This window comes from Tetrao urogallus, assembly GCF_951394365.1.
Source record: "Tetrao urogallus genome assembly, chromosome: 11".
NCBI lineage: Eukaryota > Metazoa > Chordata > Aves > Galliformes > Phasianidae > Tetrao > Tetrao urogallus.
In genome coordinates this window covers 16,396,338-16,412,095 of record NC_136824.1, presented here as the reverse complement: position 1 = coordinate 16,412,095, position 15,758 = coordinate 16,396,338, and the positions used below count along the sequence as shown (strand labels likewise).

The 15,758-nt window shown below is 42.9% G+C and overlaps 2 protein-coding genes across 2 annotated transcripts; one reads left to right on the top strand and one right to left on the bottom strand.

The window, feature by feature from the left end:
• The first annotated feature begins 2,490 nt into the window (after positions 1-2,490).
• Positions 2,491-5,841, top strand: LOC306950413 (small ribosomal subunit protein eS27-like). The gene is made up of 3 exons (XM_079540670.1): positions 2,491-2,553; positions 4,489-4,599; positions 5,656-5,841. The coding sequence occupies exons 1-3, from the start codon at positions 2,535-2,537 to the stop codon at positions 5,682-5,684; spliced, it is 159 nt and encodes a 52-aa protein (XP_079396796.1). The 5' UTR covers positions 2,491-2,534; the 3' UTR covers positions 5,685-5,841.
• A 3,881-nt stretch (positions 5,842-9,722) lies between these two features.
• Positions 9,723-15,758, bottom strand: LACTB (lactamase beta; the record flags this gene model as incomplete). The annotated part of the gene is made up of 6 exons (XM_079540919.1): positions 9,723-10,266; positions 12,233-12,394; positions 12,910-13,259; positions 13,569-13,759; positions 15,231-15,297; positions 15,504-15,758. 6 exons carry the CDS (start codon positions 15,756-15,758, stop codon positions 9,723-9,725), a joined length of 1,569 nt encoding a protein of 522 aa, XP_079397045.1.

Here is a 15,758-nt window from a genome sequence, read left to right as displayed (position 1 = left end):
CACACAGCACCAAACAGTGTTGACAAAATGTTGGCCATGACACCAATGACGTTATGTGCAGATTCCAAACAAAACAAAGCTTTAAAACCTTTCAAAAAGCCCACATAACAGCTGTGATTTGGTGAATACCTCTGCTGAAACTTGGCAGTTTCAGCTCATCCAGGTAAGGCAGAATTCCATTAGTCGCTGAGGTGTGTGTACAGTGCATCTGGTAAAGCATTCAGTTTAAGAAATGCACCGGTATGAATAACAAAATGCAATTAATCCCTCTATTCATATGAAAGAAATACAACAATCTTTACACAATTTTTTAAAAAAAAGGAAAATACTTGACTAGTTTTTAACCATGAACTTTACATTGGGGTACATTGTTGGGACAGTAATGGATGACAGCCTTGCTCCTTCATTCCCACTCTTATTTTACTTTCTCACAATAGATAACTTTGAAAAATCTTTTTTCCCCTCTGTTTGAAGATAAGACCAGCTAAATGCAAATAGAACTGTGTGAAAATCTTCTGATCAAGCTCTTCTGTTCAGTGTGTACCAAACCAGGAAATTCCAAGTCTTAATTGTTTTGAGAGATAGTTTCTAAAAACAATAGAGTGCAACACTGGTAGAACCAAGATCCTGGTATTTTTGGCACTACTTGGAATCTACAGGTCCAAGCCCTACAGAAGATAAGAGGCAGTCTTTCCCAGAATGCCATGCAACCGAAAATTATTAACGTGAACTTTGTTCCTCAGCTTTGGGACACCTGATAGCAAATAAGTCCATATTCTTGAGATATGTCTTTAACAGCTGTGGTTTTGGCAGATGCTTCTGCCATTTGCAACTATTTGACGACCAACATGACACTCCTTTAAACAAAGTCACTCATTCCCCAGTTACAGTAAATAGATCTCTCCTTGCAGATAGACACTTCTATGCTCATCTGATACGCTGATATGCTCTGCTTTTAAGAGGTAGTTTTAATGAGATTTGTTTTGGTCTTCATGAAGAACACTGCTCTGCTTTATGCTAGCAATCTAATTGTTCAAATTTTCCACGTGTATATGTTGCAGAACTTCCTATAATGGGCCAAATTAAGTCATTACTTAAGGTAGGTATAGGTCAGTTCCAGAAAGGGAAAGCATTATTTGATTCTAATCTGTAAACACTGCCAGTTTTAAGGTTTGACATTCTCAAAAATGAAATGCAAGTCGTTGTTTACTGCAGGCTGTGAAGGGCAGGTCACCCTGCTGGGCCTGAGTCTGTGTCTCTGCAGGCTGTAACCCTGCAGTACAAACCCACCCAAAACAGACTGCATTTGTCTCCTGCAACCCAAACGCAGCGCTGCATTTCTGTTTTCCAAACCTTACACTTCCAAAAAGAACCCACCCTTTTTGTCACAAGATCAAAGGTGATGCATGGTCACTGAGTCATTCAGCAGGTTGCTAAGCCACATGCAGCTGTGAAAAGGAAATGAATCTCCAAGCACAATCAAAATAGAGAACCAGACGGATGTGCCCTGAACACATCCTGTTTTCAGATCACCATCCTGTGTGTCCCTCCTGCTACTGAAACTAATGTTTCATGTAACCCGTGAATGTGAAGCCTTCTCCCAGCAGCACAGCTTCTTGCAGGGCAGAGCCTGAAAAGGGAGAGGTGAGAGAGGGAGGAGGTGAGAGAGGACAGCGCTTTTATATTGTGCTGGTGGTGTTCAATATACAAAGTTATTTTCTTAACCAAAGAAAACCATAAATCTCTCTCAGACTCTGAAGCGATCAGCCCAGTTCCTCTCTTCTGGCTGATAAACCACATTCGTTTCAAGAAGGCTGCGAGGCAGGAGAAGCCTCATGGCCATCAGCTGGCTGTGCCGTGCTGGTAATGGCGTGCGTCACAGCGCTGCAGATCGAAGTCCCCATGATACAGCAGAAATTTTTGCGAAATACGCGTGTCGTCAGCACACGGAGCATAACGAGGTGCACTGACGAAGTATTTGCCTCACAGGGCGATGGCTGCGATGGGGAAGAGGAAAGCTAACAGAACGGCCCGAAGCCTGGGTCTGCAACATGGAGTAACAGCAGGCTGGGGCGGGGAAGGAGGCGTTTGGGAACCGGTGTGCAGCCGCATCTCCGGAGAGATCGCAGCAGCTTTGATGTACAGCTCTGAAAGCTGCAGTAAAAGCTCAGAACAACTTCTACTAAGCGCGTCAGCCCTCCGCCCAGGGACGTAGCGGCAGACTGTCGGGAAGGCCTTTCGTAGCAGCCATTTCCGCCGCTCAGCGCCCCGCCCCGCCCCGCCCCCCGCACCATCGAGCCGAGTCCTCTGAGCACCCCGAGCAGCGATCCGCGGGAGGCCCCGCAGCCATGCCTGTGAGTCGCGTGGGGCTGCGGGGGAGAGGGAGGGGGGGGCGCGGAGGGGTCGGGGGGCGCTTGTGTAACTGACGGTTCCGTCCTACCCAGCTGGCCAGGGACCTGCTGCACCCCTCCCTGGAGGAGGAGAGGAGGAAGCACAAGAAGAAGCGTTTGGTGCAGAGCCCCAACTCCTACTTCATGGACGTCAAGTGCCCAGGTAACGGCCCGCGGGTCGCTCGCCGGGCGCGGGATGAGCTGCCTCGCGTGCTGCTGGGGCGGGGCGCCGGCCGTGCGGACACCGCAGCGACGGACGGACGCGGTCCTGCGCCGCCCGTGCGGGTCGGGCTGCTGTCCCAGGTGCTGCCTATGCCTGCTTGTCACACACCTCGCTTTTGGCTCACGAGCATCACCTAACTGCCTTCACCCTTATCGGCTCCAGCAGCGCGTGTTCTGGCAGGAGGATACCACAGAAATCAGCAAATGCTGCCACGTGTCTCCCAGACACTACTGCAGCATAAGGAAGCTGTAACACTGAGAAAACAGGAGAAAATGTGTCGACTCACAGTAGCAATATCCTGACCAGAAGTAAGGAATTGGTGCTGCACTCAGTTTTCTTGTTATCTTGGTAGTTTAGATCTCTAAGAAGCTCTCAGACACCATTTTCCATCTAAAAAGTGAGGTAAAATCATTAAAACTATTGGAAAATGCAGTGTTGGCTTCAAAAAACAAAAACAAAAAACACTAAACCACACAAATGGAAGTTCTCTTGGGAGAGGGAGGTGGTTGCCCCCCTCTGCTCAGCTCTTGTGAGGCCCTGTCTGCAATACTGCACCCAGGCTTCCAGCACAAGAAAAATGTGGAACTCTTGGAACGAGTCCAGAGGAGGGCCGCTCAGATGATCAGAGGGCTGGAGCATCTCTCCTATGAGGAGAGGTTGAGGGAACTGGGCTTGTTTAGTTTGGGGAAGCTCCAGGGAGACCTCATTGTGGCCTTCCGATACTTGAAGGGGGTGTATAAACAGGAGGAGGAAAGACTGTTTATGAGGGTGGAGGTGGTTATAGGACAAGGGGAAATGGTTTTAAATTGAGACAGGGGAGGTTTAGGTTGGATATAAGGAGGAAGTTTTTCACACAGAGGGTGGTGAGGCAGTGGAACAGGTTGCCCAAGGAGGCTGTGGATGCCCCATCCCTGCAGGCATTCAAGGCCAGGCTGGATGTGGCTCTGGGCAGCCTGGGCTGCTGGTTGGCGACCTGCACACAGCAGGGGGTTGGAACTGGATGAGCACTGTGATCCTTTTCAACCCGGGCCATTCTATGATTCTGTGATTGTGAGGGAGCTTCCTGAGCACCTTTCTCAAAACTCATTCTATTTTATCCTCTCCAGGCCACATGCTCTGAAAATGGTGGCTGTGCTCATCATTCTGTTTGTCTGTATTCTGTATCCACCTCAAGATTAAATATGTTCCAAATTATCCCTCTCGTTCCTCCTAAACAGTTAAAAGTACTTTACAAGGAGAGTACCATAGGGTGTGAAAATCCTCTTGTCTAAGACTTGTATGAAGTTGATTTCATATTTTCTTCGAGCTGTAGAATTTAGAAGTTTCAAAGTGTTCCTGATGCCTCTTCCTCAATCTGGACTGCAGTGAAGCTGTTCTGTGCCAGCCTCATGGTGTCAGTGTGGTGCTAGCACTGGACAATACAGCTATGCTGTATGTGTACTAATGATTAACAGAAAGCAAACAGCCTTGAACAGCAGTGCTTATGTTCACAGCTGTCAGGCTTCATCATCAGCAATGTTCTCCCCCAACAAATAACCAGTTCTCTATCTAAGGCTGGTCTAGAACAAAGGTAAAGTGCCCAGCTCCTGCTTCTTGCAGGATCCATACTGCAGGTACATGAGGGCTTATTAGCCAACAGAAACTGTTAATGATTTTCATGGGAGAGGCATACTAGTTTCAGTTAGCTAATGTGCTTGCTATGCATGCTAGTAAAAGCATGTGAGGACTTCATGCTCAGTTTTATTTGGTATGCTTTGTAATGTAATACTCATCTAGTCTTGAACAAGTGTACTCAGGGTATCTGGTTCAATTACACATACAATTAAAAACACACTAGAAATACTCAGTAGAAAATTTAACATTGCTGTTTTGCAGGATGCTACAAGATCACCACCGTGTTCAGCCATGCTCAGACAGTGGTTCTGTGTGTAGGCTGCTCAACTATTCTGTGTCAGCCTACTGGGGGAAAAGCAAGGCTCACAGAAGGTAAGGAGAAATGTTTAAGCAATCTGAATATCACACTTAAAACTGCACATCTGTGGACTTACAGCCTGCAGCTCTCTTAGCTTTGATTTTTGAAAACTACTACTGGAAAGCTTATTCTTCATATTGCTGAGCGTTAGCTGATTAAAAAAAAACGACAAAAACTTGCAAGCTGGGGCCTATTTACAATGTTTTATGCAATGTTTTGTTTGTTTTATAATGGCTAAGTAGATAGGCCAGGGAGTTCAGAGCTAGATTTTGATCAGAAACAATTTTAGATTCAGTGACTTGTAACTTCCTTTAGCCTAACTGATATGGGATATTCAATTCTGAACTAACTTTAGAGGGTTTGGCAAGCCTAGAGTAATGCCACGCCACTGCTAGTCAGTGCTGGCTTGGTTGTTTGTTTTTAAACAGTGCTGTAAGGCAATTCCTGATTCACATTACGTACTCAAAATGCTTGTATAAAGTGTAAAAGAACAAATAACCTGCTAATACACACACATATATATAGGTAACTGCTATAGCACTGGTATCTTGCAATGTAACCCAGTGTCCAAGATCTATGAAAAACACTGGAAACAGATGAAGGTTAAAAGTACTTTAAAAAATGAATCCAGATTTCATTCACCTTACAATTAAAGGATGAAAGGTAATTATATATGCAAATTGTACATAGTAGTACTTGTACCACATACTGCTATATAGTTGATAGGAAGACAGAATACCTGAAATAAGGCTGTTGAGCAGTTGGAAACGTGTAAGAACTCCTAGCAGCTGTTTCACTTTAGGGTTTGTACCACTAGAGAACAGAACAACAGACTGAAATTTTAAAGGCATCTGGAAAACCAAATACAAAAAAAAAAAAAACAACAGTACACCCGAGGCTTACAGTGAGATGAATTCTGACTGGGTTAGAGTAGACTCAAAGTTAGTTAGCTCCTGTGGTACAAAAAGTTCAATATGTTTACTATGCAAGCTTCCAACTTGAGTTGGATGAGCAGTTTTTCAAGATAATCTAGCAATGTAATGCTGCTTGTATTTGTGATTTCTTTACAGGCTGTTCATTTAGAAGAAAGCAACACTGAACAGTCTCTTCAACATACAGCAGTGGATCTGTGTTCCTGAAAGCCTTACCTGTTAAAAAAAATGCTTGATGTAACAATGTAATGATGACTGACTTTGTGAAAATGACACACTACTGGTGACTGATCAGCTGGAATCTTTTTCAATAAATGATTTGAAGTGCATTTTTTTTCCTGTAAGTCGCAGACAGTTGAGCTCTATTTTTACAGCTTTAAAAAGTGTTTTGTAATTGGGTGGTGTCATTTAATATAAAAATCTGAACCTTGGACTCGCTGCATCCTTCTTTCTGTTAATCATCAGCAGGGTAAACCATATGGTGACAGTCGGCACTAAGAATGCATTTTTTATAACTGAATGCTGTGGCTGCTTCAATGGCCAGGGTTACAAAAGGTAGACAGGTTTAAAAAGGACATGCAGCTCAGCTGTTTCAACATGGCTTTGGTCCCCTTACTCTGTGGTAATAGTTATTTCTCAGATGCAGAATTACTCACATGTGTTCAGATGTTATTCTGGAATGCCTGGTTTTCCCTCTCTCTAATCTGGTCTACAACCTGCACTCCACATTCTATACTGAGATTCCTATACAAAAAAAAAAAAAAGTATTTAAATCATTTTGCAAAATACTGAAAGCACTGAGCATAGTGTAAGTATGTGGCATACAAGCAACAGTGCATATTTTCAGTATTAAGTATTGAAATGTAATCATTACCCTTTTGCAATGAGGAAACCGGTTTTTAATTAGCTGGTAAAAGCCATCCCCTCCTAAAGGGTTGCTAAAAAACTCAGATTTATTTTTAATACCATGATACACCCTTCAAACATGCCATCTTACACCTTGTTTTAATACTACTTAAAATTTTAAGTTATATGTCAGCATCATCTGTTTTAAAATATCACCTGTCTTGGTGAGCTCATTATGGTTAGGAATTTATTTGTTTCATTTTCATGATTAAAAAAACCTCTATGTTTCTAGTTAATTAGGAAAAAACCTGATATTGTAATTCAGTGCATTTGCAAGCTGTTTTATTTCACTTCATAGAGAACACTGATAATTACCAGATGTAAGAAGCAGGTGTTTGATACAGAAATAGGTGCACCAATTTAGCATGCATACCTTCAAGAACAGAACAGGTTCATGTTTGTGCCATACTGTTTGCACAGGACAAGTTAAGAACGTGTCAGTCACCTAAGTTGCAATTAGTTGACCAGTTTTCTATACTTAATGCCAATGCATCAAGTAAGTGGCTCCACGCTGAAGATGACAGCAATACTGTGACTTGGCCATTTGTGCTAAGTCAGACTGATGCTTAGTCTCCCCCATTTCTGCTCTCTTCCTATCTCTACCCAACACAGAAAAAGGTAAGATTTGTGATTAAGTGCCATATCAGAGAAATGCAGTGACACGTTTTGCTACATGTGATGGAAGACTTCCTAACATTTTCACATTTTACATAGCTGTACACATTACAGTAGACCTCTGAAGTTATAGGATGTAAAAACTATGTGGTCTTTGCATACAAAAGGCTGGTGGCTAATCAATCCACGAGGGGAGTGGGATACCGTCATGAATATCTTAGTGTTAAAAGTATCTTAAGACACTTCATTATTCACTTTCTTACATACTTCAAACACCTGTATGTCCAAAGGAATTCATTCCAGCGTGTTGGTGGTAACCAGTGGTAGAACCCAACAGAACAGCAAGTAGCTGCAACAAGGGAGGGTCAGGTTGGAGGTTCTTCACCTAGAGGACAGTCAGGCACTGAACAGGCTGCCAAGGGCAGTGGTCATGGCATCCACCTTGCCAGAGTTCAGGACGTGACTGGATAACTCTCTTATGGACTCTTATGGACTGATTTTTGGGTGGTCCTGTGTGGAGCCAGGAGTTGGACTCAGTGATCCTTACGGTCCCTTCCAACTCAGGATATTCTATGATTACTGTTTGGTCACACGTAGACAAGCACAATACAAGACCTACCCCTTCTGCATGCTCACTTTGTATCTAAACTCTCCCGCAATGGTCAGCTAGTGAAACTTGTCTCTGAAATACACAAAATGGTTTTCAAGAATGTTAAATGCCATTCACAAAATAAATGCATCATAATCCTGAAGTAGCATTGTTACTTTTTAGGGTTTCCATATGTAAAACATTTTGTTTGGTCAACTTCTGTTCACATATTCTCCAACATGAAAGCAATGCAGAACTACTTATCTACTCTTGCTCCCTATGGAAAATTGCCAATGATTCCGCTGCTGCAGGCTTAGCCAGCTAGCAGGTGCTCAAGACAGCAAAAAGCAATGTTGGCATTGTAGATGTTCATCTCCAGTATCTCTGTCCTGAATTGTCAAACAACATTAAAGACCTCAGTGAGTGCAGGTGAATATACTGCCTCACCAATGAGCTTGTTCCATTACTCATGAATATGGAAGTAAATTTTTTGTGGGCCAGAAAAGCTAAGCAAACAGTTTGTAAGCTTTTACTGTTTTCACACAGTAACATTTCATTGTGCTGTTTTAGTATAGGAACAATTACTTACAATTATGAAGAGTCCCAAAGCAGCCCCCTACTGCCAGTGCAGGTAAAGCACTGACACCTCAAAGTAATAAATTTCTTCATTTGTCAGTCTTAGACAAAAAATATTCACAGGCATAGTGGAAACACAGCTGACAACATGGCACTGCATCACGTGGCAGATAGCAGTATGAAGTTAATACTAAAAACTCGAGCTTGGGAAAGATGAAGGTAAGGTGACCTTCTTTCAACTGTTACTCAAAACATTTTGCTCCTTAAATTCAGAGGCAGAACTGCTAAACAGTGCAGGGTTTCAAGCATTAGAACTCTTGTGGGATGGTTTGTTTCATCTCAACCTGGAAATACTGTCTGATGTAACCACAGGGAAGTGGAGTCTTGGAGATTGCACAGATCATGCACAGCATGATGGAATACATCAAATAAACATAATCAGCTGGTACTGTACTTCTATTGAAAGCACGAAGATTAGATACTGCTTATTTGGAAGTCTGCCAGAATTTCTTGTTCAGTCTTGTGCAAAAGTAATGCCTTGAGGTAGATGTCCAAAATAGAAAAAAGGATGGTTTGGGGAAGACAAACAGAAAAACCCTCAAAGTGCATCAGATTTCTACTACTGGCTTTGAGAATGGGCTTGAAATTTTACTGAGTTATTTTAGTTCCTAATTCATGAACAAAAGAAAAATCTACATTCCAGAATACAGTGCCATTTCCAGCTATTGGCTACAACTGCTGCTACCAGCTATGTGTATCATCCAGCAGTAAGGCTGTCTGACAGCTCACCGTGCTGTGCTACTCAGGTACATGTGAAACAACGCCTTTATTTCCACACTACAGTAATGCCACATTTTATGTCTAACAAAGAATGGCGTTGAATATCTAAATAAAATTATTTTACACACATGATTCTATGGCCTTTCTTTTCCAATTCTTGGCAATACACAACTCTGACAAAAATGCACTTGATGGAAATCTTCCCAGAGGTAGCTTTGTTTTTTGCTTTTTAATCAAATTAAAAAACAAGTTGTATGTAAAAACACACATTTTGTCAACAGTAAAGTCATTCTGATTTTACTGTTTTCAAAGATCGGAACTGAGAATAAAGAATCAGGTCTTTTAAAAGCTTAGCACTGAAGGCAGATAATCTGCTGTTGTACTCAATAGGAGAAAGCAACGCTCTGTTTGTTCGGCCGCTGTTGTTGTTTTATTTTTTGAATGTTGGTCAAATAACTGGATGAGGAAAAAAGCCTCACTGCTGAAATGATAATTTACACAGTTAACACGGGGAGTCAAATTTGCTTGTTACATTCTTCTTTCCTGTAAGGAGCTTCCCTGAGAGATGAATTCCAGTACACTTAAACGTGGCACCACTAGCAGAATTTCAGTGAAGTGTTGATGCTTTTTCCTCACCTGTCCTTTGGGACCTCAGGGCCCAATTTGATCTCCGTTTCCATTTGTTTTTCATGTTCACTTACTCAACTTATTTCAACTTCACTTATTCATCTCTCTTTTTTTAATCTATATTTTGTGCCCGTTTTTCTTTATCAAATTCCCTTGCAATCTTTAAGGCAGTGCTGTTGAGGGAAACAGATTGCATATTACAGATAATGCTAACAATTACTCCCCTAGGTGGTGCCACTTCTGCAGTATCTTCAGCATGAGAGTCCAACTCTTCAGGAAGGATCAGGAGAACACTGCTTGCACCCACTGCGCCACCCGTATGAGATGCGTAGTGTCTCTGCCGCCTGCAAAAGCCACACTGTTGTTTTTTCTCTACTACAGCCCAAGCCATTGCATATTTACCATCCCTGTCCCACGATACTTCAGTTTTTGGCACTGGGGTCCACATCATTGCAACCGTGTCTGGTTTCAGGTACCCAGGCAGAAGCTTGCCATTACTGTTTCTAAATTGTCCAGCTTGGTAACTGTACAACAAGGCATTTCCAAATTTCAGAAGGTCTCCTACTGATGACAGGAAGCCTCCACCAGCCCACTTGTAAGAGTTGTCCACATACGGTGCATTTACCAGACGTCCCTTTTTGTTGTAAACGTAACACCTAGAATTCAAGAACATTCAACTTGTCATCTCAGATATTCTGAGCAACTACCTTAACAGGGCAATCTGAGCATGTGTGAAATTGTTCTCATGAAAATGTTGTCTTGTTCAAAATATTTTTTCCTTAAATGTTTTTTTGTTTGTTTGTGTGTTTGTTTTTGAGAAAAATCAACACAAAAATTCATCCAGCACAGGACTTCTCTCAAATCCCTGTAGTAGATTTCAAAAGTGTTTCAAGAAAGAGGAATCCTGCTGCTACCCTGCTGTTATCTGAGACCCAGCTGAAATTTCACCAAAGCCTTACAGACTACTCTGAGCCAGTAGTTTCCATCTGTGATTAACTTCTCCCCCTGCTCCATTACGGTTACTACATACAACTCAATATTCTGAAACTAACAAAGCAAGCAGGAAAGAGAGTCTTGCAAAACCTGTCATTAAAATACAAAATTAAAACTACCAACTGGAATTGCAGAATAAAGAGCACAACAGCAGCACAGACAGAGTTACACTTTTGCAATGGTACACTCCTGAATGGGTGCATTTCATACAGCAGATGAAAAGCACTGTTGCATACCTATACATTCTGATGAATTTCAAGCATAGTAAATCCACAGACTGCTTAAAGACCTGTGGAAATGAATCACATAAAAAAGAAGGGAAGGGGAGGGGGGAGGGAGAGGGAAAGGGAGAGAAAAAGCAGCAAGCCTACTTTAGGCAGTACATGCTTTTATCCTCTATCTGGTCAACATGTACACTGGAAAACATTCAGGGAACTTCTGAAAAAGCTAGTACTGAAAACTGAGGCTGAAGCTAAGAAAGATAAATAGTCCAAGACGACTATCAGCTCTGCTGGTAACTTGCATATCTCAGTGTCCCTACACTCATTTTTTGTCACAATATAACTTGTTATGAAGATGCTGAAATCTTTACTCGCAGCTCTAAAAAAATTTTGGAAATGTAAGGTTTTAAGCCTTTTTTTTTCTTAGTGAAATACAGCAAAAGCAAACCATTAAAAAAACCACGACTTCTCAGTGTTTTTCAGTCTGAGACATCAAGCTGGCTGCATGAGGAGGCAAAAACCATCACATGATGACCCCAGTGTTCCTTAAATAAGCCATAAAAAGACCATGAAACAGCACCTGTCCTAATTCTTTTACCCCCGCCATATTTCGGTTTATAGACTTGTTTATACACTTACATCTCAAAAGGAACTTGACTACAGCAGCCTGATAATTTACAAGACCACTAGAATCCAGATCTACAAATAGCTGGAGAACCTCTGAATATCTGCAAGTGAAATAACTACACAAAGCATCTTAGAATGCAGCGGTAAAGCTACCCTTGAAAGATCTCCAATGCTACTGTTGTTAGCAACAACACCATGTAACAACAACATGTTTAATACACACTCACACAAGTACTATAAAACCTGGATCCAGCACATTCATAGCCATTTCCACTCTTTTACAGCACTTTGAAACCCACGCTTTTAAGAAAGTTGAAACCCATTGTTCTGAGGCTTGCCATCATCTGCTGTTGTGATTCAGCTGAATTTTTCTCCTGCACAGCAACTTAAAATGTGAATCAACAAATCAACCTTAGAGCTCATCCAGGTGGCTCAGTAAAATAAGGGCAGAGATAAGAAACTCAGTCCTTATTGCTGTTTTTCCCGATTTACATGTACTTGCTTAGCTGTAACCAACCTAAATGCAAACTCCTCAGTCACCCCCACCACGTCCACCCCCACGAGCACTATTATAATTGCTAATCTTATTTCTAGCTCTGTAATTTCACATTTATAGAACAAATAGTGTAGTGTTGACACAAAGTCACAGGATAACATGGCCCACTTCGTTTAAAAGCATGACCGAAAAAGAACAGTGCACACTCTTAATTCAGTTGGCTCAAAGACGAAAAGAGCAGCAAACACCACAGAAGCAGCAGAGTAAAACCTCATTCTTTCTTACCTTGCTCTGTTATATATCATTGCTTCGTTGTCATCCAGCACAGTTGACAGCATATCCAAGTCACGGAACATTTTTAGCATGTACTCTGTAAATTTCTGCCCCGAAACTCTCTCCACAACAGCACTTAGGAGAGTAAAGCCATATGTTGAATACAAGAACTGGCTACCTTAAAGAAACAAAGAGCACAGGGGGTTGAAGTCAGCTGCATGACGCTTAAATGGGAAGCTTATGGGACAACATTTAAGTAATCACATGTGGAAACCAAAGTGCATGCAGCAATGCAATGTTCTCACTCCAATTTTAACACCATGTCACAGGATTATGGCAATGGGTCCTAGGAATTGATGTGAGGCAGCAGACAGGCACTTGCAGGTAGCTCTGAGAATGGCTGTAACACATTTTTGGGACTCTGTGTAACCTGATTGGTTTGAGCATTACAAATACTGGCACTTGAAGACAACTGTATGACTGGACAGTTTGTGCAGGTCAGCCCAAATATTTCTCCATCAAGCTTTCAGTGGAGTACAGGAAGAAAGTAACACAACAGAACAAAAACAGAATGCACAAATATTACTTATGGGATGCTAATGAATATAAAGCTGTGCTGAATACAAAGCAATTTGAAACAACAACAAAAATCACCAGAAAAGTCTGCCTTGGTCAAAAGTAGCAGTAACTCACCTGGCTTGAAGAATAAAGGATCATTTTTAAATATCTTCAGCGATTCAATCACGCTCTCAAATTTTTCCTTCAAATAATACTCCTCATGTTCAAACTCCTTGTCTCTCCTGCCAGGTTTTGAATTTCGGCTTTTTACTTCACCTTCGTGTTCCTTCTTTGGCTTGTCAGAGTCAGTCTTTTCAATGCCTTTGCCATCTTTCTCTTTCTGTTCTTTATCTTGGCCGGATTTTGTCAGTTTAAGTGCTCTGTTTGCCTTTTCCTTTTCTTCCTTTACTTTTGCAATATCTTTTTCATAGTGACGAATCCCACTCAAGTGTGAGACTAACAATCTTGTGGTAATAGTGACCTAGATAGAATAGGACAACAGGAGCTCTCTTTGTTAAAAATAAAATGCATATTGATTCACCAGAAAGTAAAACCCAACATGAGGACAGAGATGGAAGACCTTTTAAACTCCATGTACCAAAAGGAGTTAAACTATATCAATAAATGCACATTACACACTCTAAAACTGAAGATCCAAACTTCCAACACTGCTTTTTGAAGCATCAAACATCAGCACTTGTCTGAACGGCCTGTGGCACGTTACAGGACAGAGCACAAAACAGCTCTACATACACACCTGGGCAATGGCAGGAACAAAACAACCACGTACCTTTTCACCTTCGTAGACTTTTTCTGGAAATTCAGGGACGTATTTCTGCACTGGAGCATCTAAGTCCAGCTTCCCCTCTTCCCACAGTTTGGCAACAGCCATCATGGTAAGACACTTGCTGATACTGGCAATTCTCATGATGGTCTCTGGCTTACACATCACACGATTCTCTACATCGGCGTAACCCAAACCTGTAAAGAAGTAAAAACACAGTGGGAGATATTTCACACAGAGACACGCTGAACTTTTTGCAAATTGCTGGACTTATTGGTTCCCCAAAACGTTTTCCTTCTAGCTGAATTGAGACATGAAGCAGTGGATTGTGTTTCTGTTTCACTTAAGCGAATAACACTTTAATTTAGTAGGACAGGTTAATTAAGCCCCCTGGTATTATCCAACATCAACCCAAATTAATGATTAAGAACACAAGAAAACCCTTTAATTAAGATTGGAGATTAAACTAAAACTTACGTTCCTACAGTCAAATATTCACTGTAAAAAAACAAAATCGAATCTAGATCGTAAAATAACTGTCCAATGGTCCTCAATGCTCTATTATTACTCTAAATTAATGTTTAAAATACTGAAGGGTCATATTTTACCAGTACAGAAATTAAGAAAGGACATTACTCAACTCATAACAATCACCTACATTGTAAAGCTTCACCAGACAGTTCTGTTGCAGTTTCATGATCTCCTGGCATGACTTTAATTAAAGGAAAGTGTAAGAATCTCAGCACCAGCGTTTTCCTATGTAAAAACACATCAGTCTGGCAACACTAACTGGAATTAAGGCAGTATTACCAGACACTCCAAACAGCCTTCAATTTGAGATGGGTTTGAAGAAGCTGAAGGTGATGCTTCAGCGTTAATGCTATAAAGTGCAGCAGTTTTCAGTACGAGCACTTCTGTGACACTTGAAAGCAGTCAGGCTATGCAACACTGTACTCTAATAGTAAATGACTCAGAAACAAAACTCAGCAAAGAACAAGAAGTAAATGACAACAGTTGCCCAAGACCATTTCTTTTTTAATTGAACACAGAGTTATACTCTGGTGTTTTCATCGCACATCTGAACACAGATGCTGTACTCCTAAGGAAAACACCTGTCAAATCTCAAACTGCTCTCATCATTTCAGCAAGAAAGCAGAAGGAGGGAGGAGGAAACACTTCTCACATCCTTGCTGCCTTACTCAAGGCAGTGCTGACCTCGGTATCCATGCATGGCACCGCACGGAAAACTCTAGCAGGGCTGATGCTCCCACTTGTGACCATCCTGCTATGGGGTCTGGCAGCCAGGGTGACAAACCACCACCCAGACACAGGTTCCCACATGCACCTCCCTGCAGGTCAAGGGACTCTGCACAAATCTTACACAGACCTCTGCTTTCCTCGTTAGATACGCTGAGACCAGGTAAAACTGTCAGATTTTGACAATGAGTCAAAAGATTCTGCTACTCAGTTCTGCCAAGATGGAAGAGAAACAGCTTCGTGCATACATAACGATTAATCCATTCCAACACCGCCACAATAAACCGCACGAGAGCTGCCTCTCCGGATTCCTGGGAGGCAAAGGGGGTTGGCCTGGAAGCACCGCGCTGCTCCCCAGCACTGCCTGCAGCCGCGTCCCGAGGCACAAACCGGCACGACGCCCGCACCGACCTTCGGACCACACCTCCCTTCCATCCACAGAAACTCCGACCAGGATACCCGGGATGCCCGCTTCGTCCTGAAAAATAAGACAACACAAAGGAGAATCGTTACAGTCCGGCAACAGCTTTTCCCGAGCTCCGACGTGCAGAGCAGCGCTCCGAGGACACACAGCCCGGCAACTCTGAGAAACACCGGGACTGCGCGGTGAAAGTACGCGCTTGTAATTCAACGCAGTCAGCGATCGGGAGCACAAGCAAAAACAAAAAGCAGGCAGCTCGGCACCTTGATCCGCCGCAGCAGGTCCCGGCTCCTCTCGATGGCCGCTCCGAATCCCCGACGTGCCGCCGCCGCCGCCGCCTCCTTCTCCGGCCCGCCGCCCGCCTCGCTGCCCGCCGCCGCCTTCACGCCCAGCGCCAGTCCCAGCGCCAGCCCCCAGCCCCAGCGCCGCCCGCCGCCGCCGCCGCCGCTCTCCCCTCGCCGGGCCGCCGCCAGCCCGACCGCCGCCACCCGCCGCACAGCCCGCGCCAGCCCGGACAT